The sequence below is a fragment of the Fibroporia radiculosa genome, assembly GCF_000313525.1.
Source record: "Fibroporia radiculosa TFFH 294 genomic supercontigs, scaffold108, whole genome shotgun sequence".
Lineage (NCBI taxonomy): Eukaryota > Fungi > Basidiomycota > Agaricomycetes > Polyporales > Fibroporiaceae > Fibroporia > Fibroporia radiculosa.
In genome coordinates, this window is record NW_012133172.1 from 49,936 (window position 1) to 60,504 (window position 10,569).

General features: G+C 48.6%; 5 protein-coding genes across 5 annotated transcripts; 2 read left to right on the forward strand and 3 right to left on the reverse strand.

The window, feature by feature from the left end:
* Positions 1-56: 56 nt before the first annotated feature.
* FIBRA_00294 (uncharacterized protein) lies at positions 57-1,988 on the reverse strand (the record flags this gene model as incomplete). Its single annotated transcript, XM_012322193.1, has 3 exons — positions 57-586; positions 645-1,594; positions 1,660-1,988. The coding sequence occupies 3 exons, from the start codon at positions 1,986-1,988 to the stop codon at positions 57-59; spliced, it is 1,809 nt and encodes a 602-aa protein (XP_012177583.1).
* A 414-nt stretch (positions 1,989-2,402) lies between these two features.
* FIBRA_00295 (uncharacterized protein) lies at positions 2,403-5,022 on the reverse strand (the record flags this gene model as incomplete). The annotated part of the gene is made up of 20 exons (XM_012322194.1): positions 2,403-2,593; positions 2,650-2,706; positions 2,756-2,764; positions 2,825-2,997; positions 3,057-3,080; positions 3,135-3,244; positions 3,298-3,355; positions 3,402-3,480; positions 3,528-3,542; positions 3,598-3,615; positions 3,669-3,681; positions 3,740-3,835; positions 3,889-4,015; positions 4,075-4,196; positions 4,251-4,310; positions 4,361-4,406; positions 4,469-4,637; positions 4,685-4,791; positions 4,850-4,866; positions 4,930-5,022. The coding sequence occupies 20 exons, from the start codon at positions 5,020-5,022 to the stop codon at positions 2,403-2,405; spliced, it is 1,584 nt and encodes a 527-aa protein (XP_012177584.1).
* Positions 5,023-5,207: 185 nt separating this feature from the next.
* FIBRA_00296 (uncharacterized protein) lies at positions 5,208-5,515 on the forward strand (the record flags this gene model as incomplete). The annotated part of the gene is made up of 2 exons (XM_012322195.1): positions 5,208-5,394; positions 5,454-5,515. 2 exons carry the CDS (start codon positions 5,208-5,210, stop codon positions 5,513-5,515), a joined length of 249 nt encoding a protein of 82 aa, XP_012177585.1.
* Positions 5,516-5,553: 38 nt separating this feature from the next.
* FIBRA_00297 (uncharacterized protein) lies at positions 5,554-7,824 on the reverse strand (the record flags this gene model as incomplete). Its single annotated transcript, XM_012322196.1, has 1 exon — positions 5,554-7,824. One exon carries the CDS (start codon positions 7,822-7,824, stop codon positions 5,554-5,556), a length of 2,271 nt encoding a protein of 756 aa, XP_012177586.1.
* A 322-nt stretch (positions 7,825-8,146) lies between these two features.
* On the forward strand, positions 8,147-10,229 carry FIBRA_00298 (uncharacterized protein; the record flags this gene model as incomplete). The annotated part of the gene is made up of 10 exons (XM_012322197.1): positions 8,147-8,241; positions 8,306-8,452; positions 8,509-8,733; positions 8,784-8,941; positions 8,992-9,089; positions 9,141-9,281; positions 9,334-9,423; positions 9,478-9,626; positions 9,679-9,846; positions 9,905-10,229. 10 exons carry the CDS (start codon positions 8,147-8,149, stop codon positions 10,227-10,229), a joined length of 1,596 nt encoding a protein of 531 aa, XP_012177587.1.
* Between the last annotated feature and the right edge of the window lie 340 nt (positions 10,230-10,569).

Consider the following 10,569-nt stretch of genomic DNA (forward strand, 5'->3'; position numbering starts at 1 on the left):
CACTCGTGCAGCAGGTAAAAACGGAAACGTGCTCATAATGAAGCCACGGAAGGTGCCTATAAGAAATGTGATAGTTTTATCGGCTTGACTCCCATCATCTGGAACATCCTCTGTATCTTCTGCGGCTCATCCTTCCATCCGAACTTGCCCTTGTTTGTTTTGGATTTATGTCGTGCTGATAAGACACTGATGACCTTCCCCCCACGCCCAAAGCGACCCACTCGCCCTGCAGCATGCAGGTAAGTATCAACCGGACGGTCCTCAGGCAGCCCGAGGATGAAAACGTGTGTCAGCTCTGGAAGATCCAGTCCTCGTATTGACGCTAAGGTGCCAACCAACAGTGTCGGATTGTCTGACGGAGGTCGGGAAGTTTCTTGCGAAAGGTACCCGCTTCTAGCCTCCTCTTGAAAGATGTCCAGATTGCGTGCATCTACACCAAACTCACACAGGGCAGTCACGACTCGCCTCAGCGGCGCTGAAGCAGGCAAGACAAGAAGAGCGAGCCGAGGCACATCCAACGCGAATGCCTCGCTGACAGCCTCTAACATATTGTATTTGAACGGAAGAGACTCAACAACAATGTCATCTGGGGTGATCGGAAGAATAATCAGACATAAATTCGGCGAAGTCTCCACGCCACGCACCGCCTATACTCTCAAAGTCCATGTGGTCCTCGTTTATACCGCTGTCTGGTGGAGACAATGCTGTTGCATTGACTGTGATGGTGTGACCCGATATTGATGAATCCGACGACATGGTATCTTCTGGTTGAGGCGGATCAGCAGCACCAGTGATGTTTTTTATGCTCCCATCCTCAGAAACCACTAGAGCATGGTGCTGAATGAATGAACCGCCAAGTGAATGACGCGCAACGTCCTCAGTGGAAGGTTTCACCAAATTATCCGGGACCGATGATCCCATAATGCGAATCAAGTTATCCCGACTCTTTGGAAACCATCCGCTTCGCACGAGAACGAAATGTCGCAAGGGTACACGGAATGTCGCGCTCGCCATAATTAATTGGGGCCGATCCAAACCGACGTTCGAATGAAAAGATGGATCTGAATCTGTTTGTGACTTCTTGTTCGATACTGACTTGTTAATGCAATAGATCTTGTTTAGAATTTGACGAGTGAGACTCGGATGCTTCAGCAGCTGTCTTCGCGCTTTCAATCGAGCGTATTTGTCCATATTCCTCGGGAAGGACTCCACTAGATAATCCACTTCATCTACGACGACTGTCGACAGCTTGTCAAATATGAGTGCAGATGCATCTTCTTGTATTAGATCGAGTAAAGCAGGAGGCGTGCCAATGAGTATGCGGGGTGGATGCTCCTTTAGATGCAAAATTTGCTCCGGAAGCGGATCGGCTGCATTTCGAACGACAGCTTGGACGATGGAAGCAATTGGATCCGCTCGAGGCAAGTAGCTGTGGATACGTTCAACCCAGTGAATGAACTGGTATGCCAGATCTCGGTGAGGAACAATGACGAGTGACGTGATAGATTTCGATTTGCTCTTCGATTTTGAGCCGCCATCATGGATTGAGGCCTTGAAAGCATTGTTCAGCAGGGCAAGAAGTATACCAAAAGACCTAGTGACGCAATAAGTTATGGTTAATTCTGTTACCAAAACTACGTGAAGATTGTACAGGCATACTTCCCCGTCCCAGTATGATCCTTCAACAAAACATCTTTATTGGATAAAATGGCTCGAATAAGCAGCTGTTGAGTTGTCGTGGGATGCTTGACTGAGGGGAAAGCCTCATTCAGCACCTTCACTATCTCTGCGCGGATCCCAAGATGGTCGAAAGTAATTCGACCGTCGGAACCCGCATATGAGTCTGGAGGCTCATAGATAATAACCCGGCCCACAGTGTCACATTTCGTAGCATCGCGGACATATGAACGACAGGATCTTGATCGAGAGGGCGCAGATATATAGACTGAACACCGCGCAAAGACAGTCGACGGCGAGAAATGTCTCATAGAGTCCGGGACAGGTAGCACAACTTGTCACAGATGCGCGCTTAGAGCCTTCTTCACACCTACTTATCATTATGTGACTCCAAGCGTTTTGTGACATAAACGCAGCCAGTTTTATGTTGCTCTACACTGTGACATACATACGATAGGACGGATGTGCATATGACCATCAAGCCCATATGGGCTGATATACTATTTATAGGCTAGGCAATTATACGATCATTGAAAGGAAGAATGCGGCTAGATGACTGTGATAGCGTAGACTGGGTGAGGATGAGACACAAAAGAGCCGAGGAACGAGCCACAACTATCACGCCACCACCGCATACCTCGTCAAGCATGTATGATCTCTTCATTAGGGGCAATAGGAGAATTGTGGCATTCCCCGACTTCTTCATGGTCCATCCTCGACAATTCCTATTCGTCAGCATCTTGTATGGGCTGGTAGCTCGAACGTTCTGATCGGCCGAGCAACCTGCCCAGTACACCTGGTCCTTGCGAAGAGGGCTTCGACCTCGATACGCCGGACCGTCTGCTGCGCGACGAGCGTCTAGACACAAGAGATGCCCGCTCGGATTCTTCGTTTTCCAGTCGCTCCTCAAGTTCATCTGTGATATAATCATCAGTATAGAATGCACTCTACTAATCGGAAAAGCCCGTTTACCTTCACCAAATACAGCATCCATTTCCTCCAACGGCACTCCTCTAGTCTCAGGATACACTGTTAAAACGTAAGATATTGATTGGCTAGCGTGAAGGCCATCGCTTACGGAAGTACACTGAACGAAAAAGAAGAATTAGATAGCAGCTCACACGACATGAGACTGACCGGTACTGACCAACGACAAAGCTACAAACACAGAAGAATCCATGCATTGGGTATAGCCGCCATTCAATATGTTCTTGCAAAAACGGAGTAATTTCTCCAACTAAGAAGTTGAAAGCCCAGTTCGTTGCTGTTGATATTGAGACACCTTTGGCGCGAACAGTAAGGGGCAAGATCTCTGGAGGGCTGTTGTGACGCGTTAGTACAAATGTCAATAAAACGACACGGTCTTAATTCAAGCTCACAAAAGCCACGGGATTGGGCCCCAACTGTGCAGAATGAATATATGAGATGAGAAGAGTATACATGAAAAGAGGGCTGACCTAAAGCCGAATGCAGCGTTGAAAATAATCACACAGACAACAACTGCCTTAGGTGTTTCAGGAACGTCGATGTACATCCACCAACCTGTGAGGCCCAAAGCAAATGCCATCTAAAACATGTGGATGGTATGTTAAGTCCTAGAAAGTACGTAGTAAAACCCACCACCACTGCGCCGGATAACAGGATTGGGCGCCGGCCCAATCGGTCCACCAGATACCATCTAGACACGTTGAGCGTTCGCTTAAGGGAGACGTAGAAATCCTCACGTCGGCACTGTACTTAAAACGTAAATTATCGCGTTTATGCCTGTCATTAAAATGGCATCACGACCAAGCCACCCAGCCTCTATTTGAGGTATCAGTTAATCTTCGCGTCGAGTACGGAAATCCTACCTTCAAATACTCGAGCTGATATAAACAAAACAAATTAACAAACAATAATGATACATGGATTTGGCCTTACGAGCATAGTACGAAATTACTATGGCAAAAGATTTTAGTGTACGAGATACTGAGGAAGGGAGAAATACCCACCATTTATTCCATTCTAAGGGACGAACAAATAGAGTGAGTGCTCCAGATGTAACCCAATGACGCATACATACAAGTTGAGCAAATGCCTGAGAGGACATCGCAAGCAAGACTCGACGTTTGTACCTTTGCCACATCACGGCGTACGAACGGCCCTCTCCACTCTCACGCTGAGATCCATTGAGCACGAACACACGCTTGCGTGATGATTATTATAGCTCACCTCAAGTACAACCCTCTCTTTGATTTCTTCGAATTCGGCATTCGCAATTTCATTGTCCGGATCACCGCCGTGCAAGTCGACTAAAACCTGCAAGCCTTCAGTGTCTTTGTCTGTGTCAATAAGCCACCTTATGGACATTATCAGAGGCCAAGGCATGTACAATCAATCAGAACAGTCCTCGCTTACCGTGGACTCTCGGGCATGAGGAGGGAACCACCTGCCAGGATGGCCCCGATTACGCATTGTATAAAGAGAGGTATTCGCCAAGAAAGGTCAGAATCGATGAATGAACAGAAGTAATCTATCCACTAACATACAAACAATAAGTTTCGGAGAAGATCAACATCATAAACTCAACATACCACTGAGGACGCATAGCCGACGATATTCCCGGTGAACTCCATGCACGCAAGAGCGCCTCTCTGGACAAGCACGTTGGTGAAATGAAACTCGACAGCATCAGTGCACGTACATGATCGGGTGGGGAGATTTCACTCTGATATATAGGGACGATGGTTCTGATGTACAGGTAAAATTACCGGCAATAAGACCAAGTAGTAGGAAGAGACAACAGACGCACGATAGCAGCCCAACGCCAAAACCGGCAACAATCCGACCCATTACCATCACCCAAAATCCGGGTGTGAAGGTCTGGATGGCACCGCCGACAGCAAAAATAATGGCACCAACAAAGAGTGTCCCTCTGCGACCAAGTAAATCGCCCACTCTCCCGGCAGCAACGGATGTGACTGGCAACACATCAGCATAGATTAGACTTGTCTGGAGCGAGACGTACTGAAGGCACCAATCTCTAGAACAGCCACCATAGTCCCAACCTCAATCGCGCCCGGACTATTGAAGAATTTCCGAAAGTGCGGTCCTGTAATTACTCCGGACATGACACTGGTGGTATTGATAGTCAGTCAAATGGGTATATGGCCATGACCACAGGAGTACTTACCCTTGATCATATCCGAACTAAGGTAATGGGATATATGATGAGGCATGTAAAAACAATGAATTACGCTGCTGGCAACTTACAAGGAAAACGCCCAGGCTAGCGAAGACGGAAATAGCGTAAAGTAGGGGCTGGCCCACTAGCCTGCGTCGTGAGCGGTAATTTGCGGCCTCCATGGTGCATCTGGAGGAGAGATTGAGGGGAGAAGGAAAGCTGGAGTGATAGCGGGCGAGCGCACTGCTGAACAGCTCCGGCGTGGGTTGGAGACTCCCGGCCGAACGGCTATATTGCCAAATAAGTAGATCCCGGCTGTGGCACAGTTCATACGTATCGACTCCTAGTAGTACATCACCTCCACGCTATGCCGCGGTCGGTTGCGTCCCTCGACAGCATCTCTCTTTCCTCGGATAACTCGTACGACATAGAAGAAGAGGAGCGTATCGCTGAGCAGGAATGGAATGAGAGCATGGCTCAATTGCAGCAGCTCGTCTCCTTCATCCTCCTACCGATTCTCGGGAGGTGGCTGGGCCGAAAATGGAGCTACTGGGGTATGCCCGCTCGCCCTCGCCTTAGCCCGTCTGCACGGCTTAACTTTGTATTTGGATAGCATACGCGCGCTACCTTAGGTTTGGATTGGGCAAGTCGTTCTTTCTTGGGGAGCAAAGGTGAACATGTCGGCGCTACTGCACATGACGGTGCGTTGTATTTTAAATGTAACCAGCTGGTCCTAGCTTTGCCTTCTGAGCCATGTGTTTCCTTACCCGCATCATTAGATCTAAGAGTGCCCCAGCCGGTGTAAACCCGCTTCGCTGGATGTCCTCTACCAACTCGTTCGCCAACGCCCACTCCCCCCGACTGACCAGAGCGTGCAATATAATATACCACGTATCATTGCTCATAGAGATCCTGCGCCTCACCATATCCCTGTAGTACCGCATCGCGTCCAACACGCCCTCAGGTTGGGAGTTCTCCAGACAGGCCTTGATGAGAATATTGTATGTCGTCCTTTTGGGCGTAATGTCGCGTGCCCGCATTCTGCCCCAAATAAGTCGTCTATATTCCTCCGCTGCTTCCCGTCTAAGCCACTTGCCGCGGTGAATGCCCGATAGGATACTTGTGTAAGTGATATCGTTCGGCTGTGCATCCGGAACTTCGTTCAATTCCATCTTAGTAAGTAGCTGTAGAGCGGATCGTAAGCCATCGTCTGTCTGGGTCCTCATCTGGTGATCAATGATCGCAGTCAACGTGGTAGCATTTGGCTGAACACCGTGCTTTGCCATTAGGTTGAGCATGATCTGAGGAGCATCGTCTCGAATTTTGAGGAGAGCTGACAGGACGATCGAAAAAGTGAATACATCCCCGACCAAGCCCGTGCGTTCGATTGTGTCCAACACGTTGGCGAACGCCTTCAGCTGATTCTGTCGTGCATAGTATCGTAGAAATGTGTTGAAAGTGACAATATCAGGTTTGGGTCCCTTTGCTTGCATGTTGTCAAGTACAGCATTGGCCTCAGGCTCCAAGGACTGGAAGAGAAGACCGTGAAGCACTGTGTTGTATACGACGCGGACGGCAGACTCTTGGAAACTCAGAGGTGACTTTGAAACTTTGGATTGAAACAATCGAAATTCGCGAAACGCGTCCTGGGGATGGTTTGCGTGGTAAAGCCCATGTATGAGAGCACGGTATGCCATGGCGTCGGGTGTGATACCCTGTTGGCACATGATATCCCATGTACTGAGGACCTGTTTGACCGCCTTCAATTCTCCATAACCATCGATGAGAGCTGTCCACATGGCCACAGTAGGCTGCACCCCAAACCGGACCATGTCGTCCCACAGCTTTTCCGCGAGGTCCGTCCTTCGACATCGCATGAAGCCAGTGATAAATGACGCCCAGGCGAATTCAGGTATAGGAATCAAGCTGCCTCTTCCAATATCTGTATTCGCCACGGTTAACCACGGGTCATGACCCAATAAGCCTTCTATTATGGCCGCATACAACTTCTCCAACAAAAGGGACGCGTTGTCTCTAGTAAGATTGGCGAGCTGTCTTGAGAAGGCGGCGGGACGCGCGACAAGTCTTGCAACTTCAAGGCGGCGAACATATTCAGCTACCTTTTGACGCAGGTCGTCAGAGTTCAGTTGTTCGAGGAACCCTTTCACACCGTGGGGAGAAAGGCGGATGGATGTTTGCAAGCATGAACGAAATGCAGCAGCGAAATCGTTTTGCATGGCATGAGCGGTGACTTCAGCGAGCAGAATATCTCCTCGAACCAGTGTTTCAGCAGAAAATCGAAATGAATCCGAGGCATTGAAACTGCCTCCTTCATCGGCCTCCATATCGTCAACGTCCCTCCACGATACCTTCTCTCCCAGGACCGCTCGATAACGTTCGTACAGTTTATGAACGATAGCTGGATCATTCCGTCTGATAGAGGAGAGCATGTATGCTTTGAGCCCGTCAGTGGAACCCCCGGCAGCGGCACCAACCGCAATCTCCTCCACAGCGTTCCTGTCCAGCTGTTCCCAAGTATCGCGTGCATCGGCATCCTCGCACACAGCTAGAATGATCCTTGAGCACATATTATACTGCGACGGGCCAAAGAACTGAAGCATGCGTCTTTTCTTTAGCTCCCCCCAAACTGTCCATGCTTTGCGAAGATCAGCTGGTTGTGTGGCAGCCCGTAATGATAATATTGCTCGATTGAAGAGTTCCACCTGAGAATCGGTGAGTTTGCCGACGCGTACACCATGGAATTGCTGTAGTTGGAGATCAAGTTTACTGATCAACCGGGCAGGATCGACAGCGGAGGAAGACGTAGAGGGTAGCGACGGCACGACTTGGTCATCATCCGCAAGAACCTTCAGCTTCAGTGGTGTAGAGGATCGCTGGGAGAACGACCTCCATGGGACAATACGAGATGCGAGGAAGTCAAGGTCTAGTGTGGCAGTCGCCCCGCGCGTTGCATGTCGTATCATAAGCAAATGAACAAATGCGCACACACTGAAAAGACACCTTGGCTCTCAACGAAGAGGGCATCAAATAACACAAGTGTAACTCACACAAAAGAAGTTAGGATGCACTGGTCCCTTTTTGGATAATTGAGACAGAGATGCGGTGGATGTAAATCAGTGAAGCCACATAGAGCCACATATGTCTGCACTTAGTGCCAGGGGAGGCAGGCGCTTGTCACCGAGATCGAGTCTCGCATGACCTCAGCATTTCGGGGTCGGCATCCACTACTAAAGACGGTAGCACTGAGTTCTCTCGCAGACAACGCATCGTTTCAACTCACTCAACATGGGACACGGTAATTCGGACAAGCTCTATGTCACTCATGCCGAACATACCGGCATGTTTGGTCAACATACCGCTTCCTCTGCTGGATTCAAAGTGTGAGCTAATTCCTTGTTAAGGCCCAAGTCCTTCATGTTTTCTTTTGTTTTTGTTTTCATGCAGAAAGAGCCAGGCACCTCATCCCGCTGCAACGACACCTTTTGATTGTTGTGCGCTCTCATTTCAACCTTTCAATCATCCGGTATGCGCTCGCAATCCTGACGGAACTGGCCTCGTGTTCGATCTTGTCAACATTATCCCATGGCTAAAGTCGGTGATCATTATCCATAAGCATCTCTCCGTTCTAACGACATTACTATGATAAGGCAACACAACAACACCAACCCAATCACCCAGGGCCCACTCAGCCCGTCAGACCTGATCACTCTCAACTACTCTCGCAAGCCGTCTGGAGAGATTCACGACCCTATCTCATTCAAACCGTTCAGTGAACATTCGCATATCGTGGCCATTGCGACAACTGGCAATGTGTTCCTCGCTGAGAGCGTGAAAGGCGGTCGTGATTTGGTGGCTGATGCGAAGTTCAGAAAGTACGTATATTTATTAGTGTTTGAAACGTCCATCTAACGGTATTGCTCAGGGATGATATCATTACTTTACAGAATCCTCATGCAATGCCCTCTGCAGTCATTCCTCGCAAAATCGTAGAAAAAGCGACGGACAAGGCGAAGCCTACAGGATCAAAGGCAACAGATACCAACTTGGACGCATCAGGGTCGAAAGCCAAAGCAGTGCCATGTATGCTCACCTTGGTGTCTATGACATAGCTTGCTCAAATACATCACTAGGGAATATTTCGCCTTACTCTACTGGGCTGCCGGGTGCTTCGTTGACGTCAACATCAATCGACCCGCAAACTAAAACGTCACAACTTGTATGGGACGAGGTCAGTTGCTAGGACCAACTCGTAAGACTGAGTTTAACGGTGTGATTGCAGGAGGAGCTTATGTTTGACGATTTTGCTAATCCGCCTAAAGGCAAGGGCAAGGAGAAGGATGTGGGAAAACGTCGTGCATATGTTCGTGTTGTCACAACCCTGAGTGGAGGGAGCTTGAATTTGGAGTTGTATTGCGAGAAGGTTGGTGTATGTTGATTTCTGTTGCGTTTGTGTTATTAACTAGCTTGGACAGGCTCCGAAGACATGTTACAACTTCTTGCAGCTTGCGAAGGCGGGAAAGTACAACAATTGTTTATTTCATCGCCTTGTTCCTGAGTTTATGGTAGGCTGGTGCTCCGCCTTGTGCCCTAAAATATTGAAACTGTGGGCTTCTTAGATCCAAACAGGCGACCCGACTGGTACGGGTGCTGGTGGAGAATCTTGCTGGGGTACACCATTCCGAGACGAACATGATATGCGAAATGCAGCAAAACATGATTCTCGTGGTGTTATTGCGATGGCAAATAAGGGACCTGCAACGAATGGGTATGTTTCCGGTTGAGATCAGTTGGCAGTCGCTTACAATATCATTTTACAGATCTCAATTTTACATTACTTTCCGAGCGACGCCACACTTGGACAAGAAACATACTGTGTTCGGCAAGCTAGTCGGTGGTGAAGATTTGTTGGATGCTTTGGAAGCGCTGCCCATCAAAACAGGGACGGAGAGACCAGCAAAGCCGGTGAGGATTACTGAAGTTATCATGTATGTTTTGCCTTCTGCTGGGAACTGTTGGTTGTTTACACTTCCATTTATCATTCAGATATCAGGATCCATTTGAGGAGTACAAGATTCGCCAGCAGAAGAAGTTGACAAAAAGGGCTGAAGCGGAAGAAGCTGCACGTACGGGCAACAGACCCGCTGATAAAAGGGACGGCGATGACATCAACTGGTTCGGCACGAAGGTAGGTATTGAAGCGAAGAGTTTTAGCTCTGGAGTTGGCGGTGGAGTTGGTAAATACCTGAGCTCAGGGGGTGTGAAAAGGCCTGCGCCTGAGCAGCTGACAAAATTGAAGGACGATGTTGGCATCCTAGATTACTCGAAGAAGAAGCGGAAAATTGGATTTGGGAGTTTTGAAGGATGGTAGATTACAATTACGAATATCTTACAATATGCACGATATATATGGCTAAACGTGTACAGTATCATGCTGCGACTGCTATACGCTCTCTTTCTGTAGTCTCTGTCTCCGTCTCTGTGTGTGCGAATGAGCCTTTAAGATCTTGGTCAAGTAAAAATTGTTACCTTCAGGTATCGAAGCGACGGGCTCGTTTGTTGGTGCGGAAGGCAGCTGTATGGGGGCTTCAGGTGCCTGTGGTACAACCTGCATTGTTTCAGTGATACGCTCCATTTTCTGCGAAATAATAGCACATACTGCTTCTTTCTGCAGAGTTTGTAACTCGGACTGTACAGCTTCTTCGTCTTCG